Source organism: Myxine glutinosa, chromosome 4 (assembly GCF_964187855.1).
Source record: "Myxine glutinosa chromosome 4, kmMyxGlut1.1, whole genome shotgun sequence".
Lineage (NCBI taxonomy): Eukaryota > Metazoa > Chordata > Myxini > Myxiniformes > Myxinidae > Myxine > Myxine glutinosa.
In genome coordinates this window covers 17,870,425-17,889,619 of record NC_136264.1, presented here as the reverse complement: position 1 = coordinate 17,889,619, position 19,195 = coordinate 17,870,425, and the positions used below count along the sequence as shown (strand labels likewise).

General features: G+C 44.3%; 1 protein-coding gene across 1 annotated transcript in view; it reads left to right on the top strand.

Annotated features, from left to right (window-relative positions):
- The first annotated feature begins 1,005 nt into the window (after window positions 1–1,005).
- Window positions 1,006–19,195, top strand: part of LOC137426055 (coiled-coil domain-containing protein 146-like) — a 76,521-nt gene continuing 58,331 nt past the window's right edge. Inside the window, exons 1-3 of the mRNA XM_068114773.2 lie at window positions 1,006–1,170; window positions 3,578–3,666; window positions 7,272–7,436. Of these exons, the coding sequence (XP_067970874.2) occupies window positions 1,042–1,170; window positions 3,578–3,666; window positions 7,272–7,436 (383 nt within the window). The 5' untranslated portion in view covers window positions 1,006–1,041. The remainder of the gene's footprint in view (window positions 1,171–3,577; window positions 3,667–7,271; window positions 7,437–19,195) is intronic.

Genomic DNA, 19,195 nt, shown 5'->3' with positions numbered 1-19,195 from the left:
AATATCTATGACACTAGTAATTACAGTCCAGAGAGTGAGTTGTTCTCTTCTAAAAATAAAATGGTGATTGGAAAGTTTAAGGATGAATTAGGAGGAAATGTCATGAGTGAATTTGTGGGATTGAGGTCTAAGGCTTATGCTTATAAATACATTGTGAATAACGTTGAAAAGACTGATAAGAAGTTAAAAGGTGTAAAGAAAAATGTTATTAAAGAAACAATAAACTTTAAGGATTATTATAACTGTTTAACAACAAAGAAAGAAGAGTTTAGAAAGATTAATGGAATAAGAAGTTATAAACATAAATTATATTCAGAAGAGGTGAATAAGAAAGCATTGGGGGCTTTTGATGATAAGAGGTTTATTTTAGAAAATGGAATTGATAGTCTCCCTTATGGTTATATAAGTATATAAGTGATAAGTTAAAAAGGGGGGTTAGGGATTTTAACGGGCTACCGCCGCCTTTTTACTATTATATAAATGATAGAACCAAGTACCAACCAGACTAAAAGGTTCGTAAAGAGGTGAGAGGAAAATTAACATGTAAGTGAATGGGTCGATGTTTGAGTGGGTCAAAGATAATCTACCAAATGATATGTAGAAGAAGGATTATAGGTCTATAAGGGAAAACAAATATTTGTAGTGTTTGAGTGGTCTAATGAACAACATTAAGGATAGGTACTATAGACAAAAGGTTCATAAAGATGAGGGTGGGAGAAATAGAGGTGTTAATGGGCAATGAGGTTAAGAGGAAAATTAACATGTAAGTAAATGGGAAAATGAGAGTGTCCCAGAAGCAACATATATACACTACTGGTGTATGGAAGTGTTTTATGCACCTCCAAAAAAATAGGAAAAAAGGCAAATTGATGCCGGGCAACGCCGGGTACTCCAGCTATTTGTGGATAAGGGCACAACAATTTATACAAATGTTATTTTACTGTCGTTCCTGTTTATTAATGTTGGATGTGCATGACATTGGATGGTTATGCATGACAGATGAACCTGAGTGTGGCCGAGCATGCATCACTGAAGCGCTGTATGGATGTGGAGAACAGCCATGTATTGGAATCATACAGACTGCGAGCACAACTTGCTGCCACCGTCCATGTCAGCAAGAAGCACATGCATGAGCGTGATGCAAAGGCCCAGGAATGCGTGAAGGCAAAGGTGATGTCAGGCTGCAGAGGCCTTCATGTGCTCAAATTACCTTATTTTATACCGATGCATTCACCCTTCCACCTCCTCTCTCTCCCTCCCTCCCCTCACACCCCCAACTCCTCTGTCCTGAATATGCGTTTAAACTTGTAGTCGCCATTATTTCACACCAGACTGCCAGAGATGCCATCGTGATCATTTAAACTTGCACAATAAATAGATGGCCATAATAACAGCCGGAAATCCCCAAACTTACCTTAAAACATGGCTCGCCTACCTTCTTGGGAGGGGATTTGGGGGCGCAGAGGGCGGAAAGAAATTATTCTTGAAATTATTCAACAAATTATTCTGGCAAACTATTATGACAACTACTTATATAATCGAACATACAGGGCTGGCAGGATGGCCGAGAGGTATGCACACACGCCTGAAATCTGTCTCACCTGGATTTGAATCTCGGTCCAGCTATAAACCAAGTGTTTCACAGGCAGAGTGATTCATCAATGTGTCTGCTGTCCCTCGGATGGAAATTAAATGGGAATCCCATCTGCTGGCATTGGTTGGTGGTGGATGAAGATCCCACTGTGTCCTTCATGAAGAGTATGCGAGCTTTAGCCAGCCGGTACGTGGGCCAAGCTTCCCCTGGCCATCCCCACACTACCTTGGGAATAGTCATAGCCATTTGGAAGAAGAAGATATAATCCAATTTACAACTTCACAAAAATGGGTAGTTATACCAACAAGTATAGTATATAACAGTGGTGGCATTAAATACAAGTACGAACTAGAACGGCACATACCTCCACCAGGCCGAGCAGTTTTACGTTTTGTATTCCACTGATAGGCCGGATCTGCATCTGGACCTTGACCAAAATGGAATCAATTCGTCGTTATCAAACACCCAACCTGTCCACCAAGTTTCGTCCAAACCCCTTCATAATGTTTTGAGATATCCTGCTCACAGACATGAGTCAAAACCTTTGGTGGCGGCAGAAATTACGGAATATTGGAACATATATTTTACACATTTAGACCTTTAGAGCCCTTACACCTTTTAAACCCTTTAGACCCTTTGGACAATTTAAAACAATTTATACCACCTTAGAGCCTTCCACTATTTACACCCTAGAGATTGCTTCGACCGCTTAGACCCTTTGACCCTTTAGACCCATTGACCCTATTTAGATACTTTAGTTCCTTTTGACCTCTTAACACCCTATTTGACCATTTTAGACCATTTAGACCCCTTGGACTCCTGAACACATTTACACATTCTAGACCACTTAGACCCTATTTACTAATGGAAAATACCCATTTGTCTTTGGACCCTTAATGACCCGTATAAGTCATGATGGACCATTATAGACCCTGTTGGAGCAGTTGGACCCTTTTAGACCTTGACACACCTTTGACACTTTCGACCCTTTAGACCTAAATACCTGTTAGATCGCTTTAAATGCACAACACACAATGATCGACAGAGTCTTCTTGCAATATGGAGACTATACTTTTTGCAGCAAGTAATGGTTTATTTTCTGTGTGGGTGGGTACTTTACAAGTTGGAACAGAATTTGCATATTGGGTCACGGAATTGGTTCACCAATCACAAAACCTGAATCCATATTGTTTACTTCGATCTCACAAGTTTCGTGCTACGCACGACATCCTTTTTGTCTGTCTGTTTGTCTGTTTGTCTGACTGTGACCAGCATATTTCAAAAAGGTACGGACTGATTCAGACAAAACTTGGTGCACACTGCACAGGCTGGGTGTTTGACAAGGACCAATCGATTAGATTTCAGTGAAGATCCAGATCCGGTTCCCGACACTATAATTTTTAATGGGTTGATAACCATTGATATGTATGGCCAAAAACGATGTATAGCATGATATTTCAAAAGGTTGTGGATGGATTATGCCAAAACTTGGTAGATGAGTTGGGTAGGTGACAATAACAAGCCAATTAGATTTTGGTTCAGTTCCAGATCCAGATCCGGCCTATCAGTGGGATGCAAAATGTAAACTGTTCAGCCTTCATGGTGTGTACATGCAGCCTGATGATGGGAAGTGTTGTTGATGTGATCAAATCATTTTCTGGATTTGTTCCTCAATTCTTCACGACAAATCTTCTGTGCGGTTGAGGAGGACGTCACCTTTCTTGGGCGGAGCCTTTTCGGCTCAGCCGCTCAATCTTAGTACCGCACGTCTTTACGATGCCCCCACACTTTCACATATACACCTCACAATTCGACTCTATAATGCAGTATGCTATTCTTCTGACTCCCAACGATAGTGTACAGACCGTGTACACACCGGTCCAAACTCCCCAAATCCTCCCATGCTTGACTGCAGTGCTTGTAGCTATGCTTGCCTGTGCTCTTTCTTTTCATGTTGGGTACCCCACCGTCCACGCGGAGCAGCAAAGGTATCACAAGATGAAAGACGAGGTGGAAATAAAAAGCATTTGCTTGAAGAACTTGAAAAGTAATCTTGTTCCCTTACAAAGGAGGTAAGGGTGATCTCGGGGTTTTCCTTGATTCGTCATGTTTCTAGTTATGTAGAACGCTTCCTTGCACGACTTATTCACACATTCCTGAAAATGAACTCTCCCAGAAACTAACATTTTGATCTGAGAAAAGGTGACATGATATGGCATACATGTGTCAATAATTATGTGTGACATATGAAGTTGTTCCGTTAGCTTTGTCATTAAATTAGTGTTAAAGAATGTTTTTATCAGTTCATTTTGTTTTTTTATTTGCCATATTTAAAGGTTTTAATGCAAAGCCACTTAATATTTCTGGTCACACCTTAGAGAACTCTAAAATATTTCCAAATTTGCTAAATTCCGACTTCCCGCTAAATCGCCTTCAGTCGAAAGTCAGCCTTGGCCCGTTCTTCGATAAAAGACCCGGGCCATAAATCTTCCCCAGGCAACCCCACATGAAGATAGGAATAAATGGGCCTGTATGTAATAAAGATTTTACAAGTCATTCGTTGGAGGCGGACAAGATTTGCAGCTCGCTGTGGTAGAAGTTCAAAAACAGTTAAAGATCTGGTTACCTGGCAATCAAAGCATTACTGAACAATTCTCAGATATTTATACCAACTGAGCTTGTGACGACAACTGATGAACTTGAGAAAGTCAAAATGAATCCCAGCTTAGTGGAAACAGAGGGTACTGCATCAGCGGCAAGGCCGCACCCCCAGCAATGATGCAACCAGCAGCCACAGGCTGCATTCAAAATAATGATGATCATAAACGATTCAAACACAAAATCGGGCAAAATAACAACACTTTGACAGGACACAACGAATAGATTAAAGGAAAAGACTTGCACCCAAATTATCTTACCTTATGTTTAAGGAACTTCAAACTATCAATTTTGAGTGAAAACTGCATAATTCATTACTATTTTCCCGGGTGCCGCACAAACGGCTACATCGATCGCTGCACAGCTGCACCGATCGGCTGCACCGATCGGACTCAGTGACCTCGGACAAAGACCTTTTATAAGGACATGGGTTGAATCCCTGCTTGAGAGAATGCCAACCCCCTCCCCGCCATCACAGTCGTCTCTCCAACTCACAATCCCACGAGATATGCGGAAAGGACGACCCAAACCAATTATCTTCTTTTTGATTCGTATATAAACATCATTAAAAGTAAATAATGTCGTTTGAACTTTGGCCGAGGTCGTGAGTTTAATCTCTACAAGAGAGAATTCCACATAGCTATTTGGGCGGTATATAAGCTAACAGATCGCTGTCTCCATCTATCTTGCCAAGGCCGTAACACCTATCAGTTCAAAATCCTTTTAACTGTTGACTTGGTAGTTTTTACAATGAAGGAAACATTAACAATGTTGTTAAAAGTTTATTTTGTGATTAATTTGTGATTGGAGTTATGCTGTTTGGAATGAAAAAAGAGATATCGAGTTCAAGTGAATGATGACATGCGGTGATGGTTTTTACTTTCTAAACGTGAACTTCGCGGATCGGCACATGCAGATTCGCCACGGACCCATAATCGATGTTTCTATACGTGAACGTACCAGTTTGTTTGCGAACTGGTATGTTTTTCATGGAAGTCCTTCACGAACTTGCTGTCCATGTCTGACGTGTGACTGAGGGTGCTACAGGAATGTGGAATTTATTCATTCCATGCTTTAGCATTCGCCGTATCTGCATTGCCTGTTTGCTTCTGGCCTCCCACCCGTGCGTAGCACGGGTATCTCACTTGTATGTAGAATACAGTAACACACAAAAATGAAACCAGTGATTTCAAGAGAAAGTTCACAAAACTCGTTCAAAATGACTGCCCTGCTTCAGTGGGTGCAAATGGATCCTCCTGGTGAGGTTGTCCATAACTCAGCTGTGTTCCTGAGCCAGAATAGCTTTGATGTTGGTGGAAATTGCATTTTTGAGGTCGTCAATAAGTCTGCGGTCTCCCCTGGTACACTCTGTCCTTCAGGTAACCCCAAATATAGAAGTAATTTGGGGCGCCCATTCGACATCTGTCGTTCTAGAGACGATTCGATCACTAAATCTCTGTTGTAGCCACTGTATCGATGTGTTGGAAGTGTGAGATGTGGGCTGCATCTTGCTGAAACCATTGCACAGCCCTGTCAATGTGGCGCTTCCTTGTTAATGCAAAACAGAATCTCTTGATAACCTTCAAGTGCCGTTCAGTGGTTACGGTTACCGATTTTCCTTTTTCATCTTGAAACCAGAAAGGCCCAATGATGCCAGATTTGCTTATAGCAACACATGCGGTGCATTTCTGGCTGTGCAACGGCCTTTCAAGAACTTCACTAGGAGAACTAGAACTCCAAAACACGTTGTTTTTAGAGTTAACATGAACACTTAAAAACGAAAGTGGACCTCATCAGAAAACCACACATTACTCATAAAATTTGGAACCCTACGCATTTTCCCCTCAAACCACTCACACATCGTCGCACGGAGTTGTTTATCATTGTCTGGAAGTTTTTGCTTCACCTGTATAAGATATTGGTACATTTTAGTTCCTGCTTCAGATTTATTTCAGTACTTGATAAAGATGAGTTCAGTCCTTGAGATCGATGAACGCAGTGGTTTCCTGGGGCTCCTCAAATCCACTTCATGGACGCTTCAATGTTTTCTCGTGATCTTGCAGTCCTCAGGCGACCAGACTTTGAGAAATTAAGATTTTGTACTGTCCCTTGCGACCTAAACCTCTTTATCAATCGAAAAATAGCAGACGTACTGTATCTGCGGCTAAACTGGTCTTGAACTTCTTTCTGAATCATATTTGAGTCTGTTTTAATGACTTTGTGGCAAAGTAAGACTCCACAATAAAGATCCTTTGTTCAATTGTCCATGCCATCTTCAAAATTAACAGTATGACTGTCTGATATTTGCAATATTTCCTCCAAATGATGTTTCATAGAAACTTGCAATAGAAAAAAAAATTGTATTAAAAAATAAAATTAGGGTCGCCCAGATAGAAATAGGGTCGCCCAGATATTAGGGTCGCCCAGATAGAATTAGGGTCGCCCAGATAGAATTAGGGTCGCCCAGATAGAATTAGGGTCGCCCAGATAGAATTAGGGTCGCCCAGATAGAATTAGGGTCGCCCAGATAGAATTTGGGTCGCCCAGATAGAATTAGGGTCGCCCAGATAGAATTAGGGTCGCCCAGATAGAATTAGGGTCCCCCAGATATTAGCATCGCCCAGATATTGGGGTCACTCAGATATTAGGGTCGCCAAGATATTAGGGTTGCCCAGATAGAATTAGGGCCCCCCAGATAGAATTAGGGTCACCCACATAAATTAGGGTTGCCCAGATATTTGGGTCCCCAAATGACTCAGATGGCAGAGCACTGGAACGGTTCACCAGAGACATGGGTTTGATTCCTGGTCTGGGCGTGTAATTTTCCCACATATATCAATTTTAAAAAATTTAAATTTCAAATAACTTTAATAGGGTTGCGTTTTTTAAATGAAATACCCTGCATGATCGCAAGATGCTTGTTCCACTGATATTGCTGTTATATCCTGAAATATTGACATGTATGTCATTTGTTGGCTGAACCACGTCAAGTACAGATTTCTATTTGTCATCATTTTAGTGTTGCAGAATGTTCCATGATTTATGACATCATGAAGGACGAGCGGAATGTGATGAAGGATTTAGTCCAAACAGCATCCCAGCACTGCACTGAACTAAGGGAGAAAACCGAGATCCTGAAGAACCAATTTGAGGTCCTTGAAATGTCGTGCAGTGACAACAAACGGTACGAGCTGACCCATAAGGCTTTGCACACTCTGTGACACGGTGTGACTAAGGAAAAGCGGAGCTGAAAATATTAACCAAATAGAATAAATTTGACTCTGCTGCAACAAGAGGCCATTGCACTCATTATGCATTGCCATATCCACATCAACCCTGTTTCATTAAACAGTTCCCATTCATGTTTTAAATATGCATCTCATTTCCTGAAATTACATACTGTTACGTATTACCTCCCCAAACCCCGGTTACGGTGCACCTCTGAGTCTCGAGAGGGAATGCGGCAGAAAGAGTGTTCAGTGTTCAGTGTTATAATAAACCATGGTAAAACCACACCAACACAATTGTAGAACAAAACAAGTAATTGTATTCATAGCTCTCACCTACACAATAATAATACTATGAAAGAAGGTACAATGAAAATGTCACTTGCATCAAATGAACAATACATATGATGGTACCATCATTCCCCAATGCTCTCAAAGCAATAAACTCACGACACGCCAAACGTGAGTGGAAGGTAATATTCCCCAAAGACCGTGCATGGATCTCCATGCTGGTTGAAGCCATGCAGAACGACGAGAACAGGCAGGTATTGGCACGCCGGCGAATGAGGAGTTACGAGGTGAGAGGTCGATATGGGAATTGAGTCGATATGTAAACCAACAGCAATCAACACGATGAGGTCGATATGGAAATCCCAGTGACAAAACAAGATGCACCAAGTGGACAGCCTCTTCGTCTCCGAGGAAAAACTGGCGTATAGGCCTATAATGGGGGCGCTTGATTTCTCTCCAACGATGACTCACACTTGGTGATAAAACCTGAGACGCAGGTTGAATTTCACTCGCAATATATGACGATGTCGCGGACAGTCCCTTTCCCGGGAAGCCTCTACTCATTCGAGACCAATATAAAAAAGTCCGCTCACAGCCTCGACGCGATTCACAGCTGGATCACTCTCCTGGCCATCTTCTCCTCCTCCTCCTCCTCCTCCTCCTCCTCCTTCTTCCGGTTCTTTGCCGCGTTTTTATTTTTCCTTCACAAACATTTATTTTTACCTTTTACTAAAGTCATCTCCATTTCACACAAAAATCTTAACAATAATATTACCTGAAACTAAAAATCCTACAAGTAAATAATCAACAACAAAGGCGGAAGTGACGAATCCGTAACAATACCTTTAATCCACTTTGTATACTATCATTATTCCATTTTTTAAAAAATTGTACCTGTCAGCTGATTAATTTGCAAGTCTAGGCTCATGGCCTTTCAATTTTCTTTCATGGATCTCAGTGACCATACACCTTCTTTTTTTGGGTGGGTGGGGGGTGGGTGGGGGAAGAGTTATACTGGAGAATCAAATAATGTTCATTGAGTGGGGCGGCCTATATCTCCCCTGAGAAAGGAAGTTTCAATATAAAGGAAATATAAGGGAAGCATTGTTGACTTTCTAAGATAATGGCAGGTATCTGCCTGAAACCTGGAAATCTCAAGAAAAGCAGGCAAAAGAGGATATATATATATATATATATATATATATATATATATATATATATATATATATATATATATATATATATATATATATATATATATATATATATATTGTTGCGGATATGAGGATTGCATTTTTTTTATTGTGTGTATTGTATTGTGGTAAATTGCTGTGTAACATTGATGATTATGGCCCCTCCTGCCTCCAGAGTTGTGTAAAGGTAAAAAGGGCGTCCCGGTAGTTAATTCCATGAAACACCACATTGAAGGACACGATAAAACCCTTGTTCAGTAGCTTATATCTTTATTATGTGTTTTAGAGTAAGGCCTTGTCTTCCAGTAACATGACACTCCATTGCACCAAGTAAAAGAGATAGATTCCCTTCATTCCCATTCCCAAAAACCTCCATTTCCCCTTTCGTAATGGCCAAGCCTCAATTTGGCAATTACATCCCCTCCAAAGCCGCCATTGGCCACGAGGCAGGGTCGGGGAAGAAAGGCGTGCCCGCCCGTCGTCATCAAGGGCGGAGCCAGAGGGTCGCGCGACCAACCATGGCCGAGGTGAGCACACCGAGGGGCGTGTCCTGAAGGCCGGCGGCTTAATCGCTGGAGGCGTGATAAAGGCGCGCGCAAGGGTCGTCAGGGAGAGTTGCAAAAAGGTCCAAGGCTGAGCTGAGCTGCGTGGTGAGGGGCAAAGGAGATGAGCTTTTACTGGGAGATGAGATGAGCTGAGAAGAGAGATGAGCTATGACAAGAGCTGAGTTGTGAGGTCCAAAAGCAGAGATCATCCAGGGAAGCGCAAAAGCCTGCTATTCGTCACCTTGCTCGCCAGCGGTAGCGTCCCCAGCAGCAACACTCGACAGCCGTTTGGGGCCTGGACGGCAGTTTGGAGCAGGGCCGCGAAGGAACGGCGGCTGCCCAACGCGCGGATCATGCTGCCAGCTCCGGACCTTCCTCTCCTTTCCAGCCATTCCTGCCTGCAAGTTCCCCATTTGCGTACGTGAGTTTGTTCTGTTTGTGCTGTCCTGGGTAGTCAATTAAGTCGGTATAAGCTAGTATTTTCCCTGTGTCTCTAAAAGCTTCTGTATATTATTTTATTATCTTTCCTTCTCCTTGGTTACTTTGAGCCTGTAAATAGTAATAAATAGTAATTGTATTTCAAACCTTTCTTTTTGTCTGCTTCTTCTTCACATCCGTGTTGTCTTAGTCTTTTCCATATTGAATAGCTGTGGCGCGATCCGGCCAACGTCTGGGTGAATCGGGTTTAGTCGGGGAAAAACTGTTCGGCCGCGGCGCTTCCGCTCGGCAAACAACATCTTATCCGCGGACCGTAACAATTGGTGTCAGAAGTGTCGGATTCGGACCTGAAGCGTTTAACGCGCTCAAAATTACAAAGTACCGAAATTGCTTTTGTTTTACAAAACCCGAATTTTGAAATCGCGCCATGGCTGGTCAAGGCGACGGGATGCCGGTGGGAGAGATAGACGGGGTAGAATCGACCCAGGACCTCGGGGAAATGTATATGGAGGAGGTGGTTGAGGAGGTTTCAGGCGCGCAAAATGGCGTCCTCGCGCACGTGGGTGTAGCGGCACCAAATTTTGCCGCGCCCGCGACCGTAGCAGCGCCGCTGGTGGATTTGAACCTTTTTATGATACAAATGAAGGCCCTTATGGACAAGAATAGTGAGCAAATAAGGGACGAAGCGAGGGCTCAGAGTGAGCGGTTGGGAAACCAAATTGTGGGATTGAGGGCTGATAGTGAGCGAATGAGGGACGAAGTGAGGGCTGATAGTGAGCGAATGAGGGACGAAGCGAGGGCTGATAGTGAGCGATTGGGGGGCGAAATGGGGAACCGGATGGATGCTCAGGGTGAGCAATTGGGGGTAATGAGGGACGAAGCGAGGGGCACCGGTGAGGGATTAGACAAGAAATTTGAGGGGTTAGACAACGGGATAAAAGAGGTAAAGAATGGGTTAACGGGGGTGGAAAATAGAATGGCTGCCCAGGAGAATCAGATAGAGGGGGTGAAAAATGGGTTAATGGGGTTAGAAAATAGGATGGAAGACAAATTGCGGGAGATAGGGGAGCAATCCGCCCGAGAAATTAAACAAATGGGAGAGCAGATAGAGGAGGTAAAAATCGGGGTAGAAACCAAACTGGATGCTCAGAGGGATGAATTGGGACAGATGAGGGCGGCATCTACAAAAGAGAGGGAGGAGATGAAGGAGGAGATACGACGAGGTGTAAGTGAGGAGGTTTCAGGGGTACACGAGGAGGTAAAGCGAGGTGAAAAGCGTATGGAGAAAGAGGTGAGGAATAATACGGCTAGGTTACAGGGGGGCATAGAGGGTCTGACGAAGGGAGTAGAACAGCTGACAGTGGGACAAAAGGAACTAGTGGACCAAGTGGAAAAGAACACTGCAATAATCGGGGGGTTAAAAGCGACACAAAAAGACATAAAAAATGAATTAATAGCGACACAGAAGCAATGTCACATGGTACATGAGGGGTTGACGAAGAAGTTGGAAGAGGTGACAGAAGTAATGGAGACGAAGGACCGAGAGGTGAGGACGCACATAGAAATGGTTAAAGTGGCGTTAGAGGAAGAGATAGAGGGCGCGCACCGGGAGATGAAGGAGGTAAAGGAAAAATTAGAGGAGGTGGAAGAAGGGGTGAGTGAAATTAAGAAGAGACGAAGGGAAACTAAAAAGGAAATAAAGGAGGAGGTAATGGAATTGGTACAAGGTCTGTGCTCGAATCGTGATGATGTGCTCACTAACCAAATAAAGAGTTTGCAGGTGGCAGAGGAGGTGCGGAGATGAGGTGCCAAGGTGAGTGGCGATATATTCAAAAATGTACATGATGTGAGGGGAGCTTCAGTCTGCTTGGGGGTTGATTTGGATCCGGGTGTTCGTGAGAGGCCGTTGGTGAAGTGTGCGACAGGTCTGGTGTGCGAAAGAGGAGGTGTGCGAGAATGTCCGACTCTGGGGTGTGTGAGGAAAAAGTGCGCGCCGAGGAGTGAGTGTGCTGTCGAGAGTGAGTTGGTCGTAGCGCGTGTGCGAGGGAGCACATGGAAGCGCGTAGTGAGGAGTGTTACAGAGGATGTAACAAGAAAGTGTACACCTGTGGTGAGTGTTACGGAGGAAGTAACGGGAGAGTGTGCGCAAGAGGATGCGCGAGAAAGGTGTGTAATGGACGGGTGCATGGGGAAAGAGTGCGCTGTCAAAAGTAAGGAAGAATGCACACCTGTGGTGAGTGTTACAGAGGATGTAATGGGAGAGTGTGTGCAAGAGTGTGCACGAGAAAGGTGTGTAACGGACAGGTGCATGAGGAAAGAGTGCGCTGTCGAGAGTAAGGGTGAGTGCGTTGTCAAGAGTGGAGGTGAGAGTAGTGCGAGTGACACGGAGCGTGAGTTGGTTGTGACAGGTGAGAGAGGATGTACACCTGGAATGGAAGGATGCACACCTGGAATGGTAGAGCGTGTGTGGGAATGCACACTTGAGTTGGTAGTGAGGCACGTGGTTGGGTGTGCGAGTGAGAGCACACCTGTGATTGTCACGGAGGAGGTGACCGAGGAGGGGGCGTGAAGAGGTGTGTTGGTGAGGTGTGCGAACGACGAGTGTGTGCAAAGGTGTTCGGTGGTCAGGTGTGTGACCAAGTCTGTGAGCGGAATGAGTACCGAGGTGTGTAAGAGAAGGTACGACGAGGAGCATGGGAACAGCTGGATGTATGAGCAAGAAAGGGGTAGCGTATGCGTGTAAGCATGCAGGTGAGGCATCGACGGTAACCGGGTTAACGGTTAGAACGACATTTAGCCGAATCGGGCCCTCGGTGCGCGTCGGGCAGCTTCGCGTGCCGCGAGGACCAGCGGGGATCCGAACCACGGCTGGTTCAAAAGGACCGCCGTACGTGATCCACGCTGGGCCGCGCTTGGAACGGCCACGTCCATGCTCCACTAGGTGGAGCGGGCAGCCCGATAGGAAGGGTCGTCATGGCGACCCCCCTTTGTTGAGGCGTTCCGGCAGGTCGAGATCGGGCCATGGGATTGCTCCGTGCCGAGGTGGTGCGTGGGATCTCGGCCCGGGTAAGCGTCCTTCCCTGCACTGAGTGCCGGACGCATCCAGCCGCCGGCACAAAACAACCCGCATTCATTGCTCGGCTTTACGAAGCCGGGCTGTAGACGTGAATTGGCGCACCGAGGGGGTGTAATAAGTAGACGGGTGATGAGGATAGTGTTTTGGCCCCGAAATTAGAAAAAAAAGGCAAAATTTGATGATTGGCAGTAATGATTGGCAGATGATGGGTAGAATTGGCAGTAAATGGAAAATTTTTGAATTGGCTGAAATTTGGTGTGCCAAATTGATAGTGGGACCGCCCCGATGTGGTGGGATGGCAACCTTGCCATCTCTCACAAGGTGGGGCAAATGCGCTATAGCTTATGGGGTTGATGGCAGTGAAAACTAGCCCGGGTGGGTTAGGATATATCGTGTGTAGGGATCTAGCGAAGATGACCTTAGGTGACGTTAAGGTTAGGTAGTGACAAGGATACCTGTAGTGGGGACGCAGGTAGATTAGTGGGGATGATAATGACGTGGGAGCGCAATAGTTTAAAGGGACGACTGGGAAGCGCAAGTTTCAGAGGGGAGTAGTTAGCTGAGATGATGCCGTGTGTTTGGTGATTGAACAGGTGTGATTGCACAGGTGTGCAACTGAACAGGTGTATGGAGCAGTGTATGAGTGAGTGATAATGATGTGTATTGTGATGACCAAATGGTCCAGGAAGAAAGGAGGGTGCAGGTGGCACCAGGTGTGAGGGCACAGGTGTGCAACAACAGGTGTATGTGGCAGTGTGGAATAAATGGTAGTGTGGAATAAATGGAGTATTGGAATGGATGGTCGTGGAGTGAGTATGGTGGAAATTGTGGAGTGGAGTGGATGGTGCGAAGGTGTGAATGGGGGAAGAGTGGACCCCCATCACGGATACCCGGGGCGGGTAGTGTAAGTGTTAGGTAGAGGGTACAGGTAAATTGTGGTTGGATATTGGCATCTGTGGTGCGGGTGAAAGAATGGTCTTTGGATGGGTGCATTAGTGTTGTGGAAATGGCTGGGCGTGTAGCCTGTTAGTGTGTGTAGTTGGTTTGGGCACTCCACCACTGTGAGGATGTCGGCCAGGTGAGGCCGCAGGTGGGCTCTGGGAGCCGGTAGTAGTTGTTGTGGATGGGGCCCGAGGATCCGGAGGACGGACCCGGGTAGCCCAGTGCCAGAGGGCACCGAGTGGGGTGACAGAGCCAGGAGGGGCTTTCCCCAGTTAGTTAGGTTAGGGTGAGGAGCTAGGTAAGCTCGGGTGGCAACTACAGTGGTGGAGGTGTGCAGGTGGGTAGACCTGCTGGGAGAGCTACACGTCACAGCCCAGAAATTGTGCGAGGGCACCGGGAGATGAATCGGGGGAGTGAGACCCCAAATTGAGAAGCACCACAGTTTGGTCAATGGGAATTGGTTGTTAGAACCCATAGTGTAAGTGGCCAATGGATTGGCAGGGAAAGACCCCGGGTAGTGTAAAGTGTGTTAATGTCATTTAGAAAGTAGTTAGGATGAAGTCTCCTCGCACCATCTGCATCCACTCACCTGAGGTGACAGGTACTCCACACCATGCCATGGTTTGATTATTTTTTACTGTGCAAATGTTTTGGATTGTGAGACGCATCATGACGTGGGTGTGACATTGTGCTTTGTTGTTCCATCTCTTCCTCCTTATGAGGATTGATGATGAAATGGGTGATGGCAAATTTTGGTTAGAGGGATTGTGGAGACGAATTTGGTATAGGAGAAATATGGGGAAGACGTGACAGTAGTGACGAATTTGTAAATGGGTAGATTTTTGTACATATGGGGCAAGGGTAGTGTAGGTGACAGAGGGGTGACGTACGGTAGGGACGAGCTTTCTCACTTCGCCCTCCGTACGCATTTCGCCTTGCATTGCCTTATTGACGTGTACCCTTGTGACCTTACCCCTCGCTCAATTGTCTTTCTTTTGTCTCCCACATGACCTGTGCGCCATTGGGTGCCGAGGGGAGCGTGCGTGAGGTGGCCATTGTGCGCCCGAGATTCCCAGAACCAGCATGCATTGCGTTGATGTACCACTTTATGGACCGCTGTTCTGCGGCCAAGTACCACTTGATGGACCCCAGGTTCTGGGGCAGGGCACCTCCGTTGGAGACCGGCCATAGTGGCCAGGGAATCTTGCTTGCGGACCTCGGTAAGGTGGCACCTATGCCAAACAGGTGGACCACCCTTAGTTGGCCCCTGAGGCCCTAAATAAAAACGAACACAAGTTGTGCTTTTTATTATGTCCAAATAGGCCGCATGAAGCCAGAAGACGTCGGGAAGGACATCGGCCCAGCAGAGAAAGTGAGGACCACCACCAGTTGTTTTGTTGTGTTTATTAAGAACCATGGTGACTGCGCACCGAGTGGTGCTTTTGGTGCTTTGTGGTGCTTTTGGTGCTTTTGGGTGCTTTGGTGGTATTGGTACTGGTGCATCGATGCAATGCGTGCTGTCTCCTCCCTCCCAACAGGAATTTCTTTTTCTTGTTCCCTAAGAAAAAAAAAAAAAAAAACACAGGTCCTGGGTTGCGTTGTAAATAAGAAATCACGTCATTCTAAATAATGCTCCCCACCGTAAATGTATAGTTTGAGAATAATTCCGTAATTCGGTTAGCTGTGGGCTTGAGTCTGTTAGACAGGGTGCAATGCAATAGGGGGACATACTTATTTGTGTTTTAAGATTGTCACACTCAGGGTCAGGTTAATTGTAGAGGGAATTACACCTACGTGTCACACTAAGTTAAAGTTTAGTAGGCCCGAGGACGGGCCTGAAGAAAGGAGGGTGCAGTGTAACGGTTTTGAGAAGTGGGTAACGAATTTGAGAAGTGTAACGGTTTTTTAAGAAGTGTAACAATTTTGGAGGAAGTGTAACGAATGTAAAAAAGTATGGTTTTGTTATGTGTAAACACCCTCGTAATGTAAATAATGGTCGCAGCCGTCCTCCTAGTTAATTCCATGAAACTTACACGCAGGTCACGATATATCTTTTTAAATAGTGTATTTCCTTATTCCATGTAGGCTAAATATGTGTTTCCCACTAGATTGACTTTGCATTGTATCAAACAAAATAAGCGTAGGCCCTTGCAATTTCCCCAAACATCTCCGCTCTCCAAAGTTCCTTTCAAAAGGGTGCGAGTTGTGTTCAATCCCGCAAGCCGCCATTGCCCATGTGCTAATCTCGGAGAAGAAAGGCGTGTCTCCACCTCGTCATAGAGGGGAGGAGTGAGCCAGAGGATCGCATGGCCAATCAGCACCGTGGTGAGCGACCCGGTAGGCGTGCCCTCACAGCCCGCGGCTTGATTCCGCCCCGAGTTATAAAAGCGACTGTAAGGGACTGCTTCACCAGATGACCTGGTAGAGGAGCGAAGAGGCGGCACCAAGAGGAGCGGTGAGATGCGAAACGCTCCAAGCCAAAGAGGAGAGGTACTCGGAAAGGAAACCAGCTTTGGAGAGACGCGCTGAAAGGAGGGAGACGGCTCCACCAGAAGGAGAGGAGCAGGTGTGCCCGAGCCAGCGCGTGACGTCTAAAGCATCGGCAGCGGATACGCGACGAAGGGTTTTCCCGCCAAAAACCGCGAGGAATTGAGAGCTGCTGCCTCCGACCCTCCTCCCTCTCCAGCAATCCACCTCAAGCCCTACCTGCCTGCAATATCCCCCGAGTAAGTGTGAACGTCGTCTGTCCTCCTCGTTGTCTTGGGGTTAAGTAAAATGAATAGTGTAAGTTAACGATTCGCTGCGTGACTGCTTCTTCCATCCATTGCTTGTGTGTGTATAATAAATCTGTTCTTCCTCCGTACTCTGTCTTCTTCTCTTTTCATTCTCTTTCGGTCGCTTTAGAGGTTTCCCGATTGAATATCTGTGGTGCGATCTGGTCAACGTCGGGTGGAATCGGGTTCTAATCGGGGAGTAACTGTTCGGACGCGGTAATACCAACCGCTCGGTAAAATAACATCTAAAACCGCGTCTGTAACAATATATATATATATATATACAAAAGAGGATATATATATATATATATATATATATATATATATATTATGTATATATCTATATATATATATATATATATATATATATATATATATATATATATATATATATATATATATATATATATATATATATATATATATATATATATATATAGATATATATATATATAGATATATATCTATATTATAATAGCCGTAGATGATTCTGTCTGTCTGTCTGTCTGTCTATCTGTTGGGTGTCTGTCCGGGGTGTGGCTTACTCGGTTTGCAGAGTAGCTCCACGCATAGCTCCACCCATTCTGGGAGTGGCTATAAACAAATATCCACCATTTTATTAACTCGCATAGCTTTGAGTCCTGTTTTGTAGGCCCGTGGTGTCTTGCTCTCCCCCAGTTTTATTTCAAATCAAATTCGATAAATCATTTCATTTTTCACAGTCGCTAACATAGTTTTAGACTCGGTTGAAAAAAAACGGGAAGAAAATCCGATGAAAGTTGCCGTTTATAGAACGAAATGAATTCTCAAAGGCCTGTAACTTCAAGGCCATTGAGTCTCTCTCACGCCTTTATCTCCAATCTAACTCACCATATGATTTCATTTTTATCGATGGTTTTACTTTTAGACTCGGTGTCAGCAATAATTGAGAACAATCCACACACGCGGGAAAATGCAGAGATATATTTTTTAAAATCGCGTCATGGTGTATCATACACCGCCCAACATGACACCGCCGGCAATGTGTCGATATATATTAAAAATTCGCTTTTGCTTTTCCGTTATGATATATTACTATTTCGTTTGATGATAGTCGTCACAAAAACGTCAACAATGATGCCGACATATATTTCTTCGTTTTTATTTCATTCAACATATTAGCCGGAAGTAAAATATGTTTCAGGAAATTACCGAGAGATATTTCTTCGTTTTTTTTATTAGTTATGTGCGCATACACTTTAAATAGGTTTATTTGAAATCTTTAATTTTCCACAAACATTCCACACACGCGGGAAAATGCAGAGATATATTTTTTAAAATCGCGTCATGGTGTATCATACACCGCCCAACATGACACCGACGGCAATGTGTCGATATCTATTTTAAATTCGATATATCATTTCATTTTTCACAGTCGCTAACATAGTTTTAGACTCGGTTGAAAAAAAACGAGAAGAAAATCCGATGAAAGTTGCCGTTTATAGAACGAAATGAATTCTCAAATGCCTGTAACTTCAAGGCCATTGAGTCTCTCTCACGCCTTTATCTCCAATCTAACTCACCATATGATTTCATTTTTATCGATGGTTTTAGAGTCGGTGTCAGCAATAATTGAGAACATTCCACACACGCGGGAAAATGCAGATATCTTTTTTAAAATCGCGTCATGGTGTATCATACACCGCCTAACATGACACCGACGGCAACGTGTCGATACATATTAAAAATTCGATATATCATTTCATTTTTCACAGTCGCTAACATAGTTTTCGACTCGGTTGAAAAAAAACGGGAAGGAAATCCAATGAAAGTTGCCGTTTATAGAACGAAATGAATTCTCAAACGCCTGTAACTTCAACTTCAAGGCCATTGAGTCTCTCTCACGCCTTTATCTCCAATCTAACTCACCATATGATTTCATTTTTATCGATGGTTTTGGACTCGGTGTCAGCAATAATTGAGAACATTCCACACACGCGGGAAAATGCAGAGATATATTTTTTAAAATCGCGTCATGGTGTATCATACACCGCCCAACATGACACCGACGGCAACGTGTCGATATATATTAAAAATTCGCTTTTGCTTTTCCGTTAAGATATATTACTTTTTCGTTTGATGACAGTCGTCACAAAAACGTCAACAATGATGCCGACATATATTTCTTCGTTTTTATTTAATTCAACATTATTAGCCGGAAGTAAAATATGTTTCAGGAAATTACCGAGAGATATTTCTTCGTTTTTTAAAATTAGTTATGTGCGAATACACTTTAAATAGGTTTATTTGAAATCTTTAATTTTCCACAATATAATTTACTTGCCATTTATCATTTGATGATTACGAGACAAATTCCTCTTGAGGATCGTGACAATTCATGCGCTGCGTGGAAACTTCTATTTCCAAAATGAATGAGACGATCGATGAAGAACGCAGACTTGAACAGGATGCAGCAAG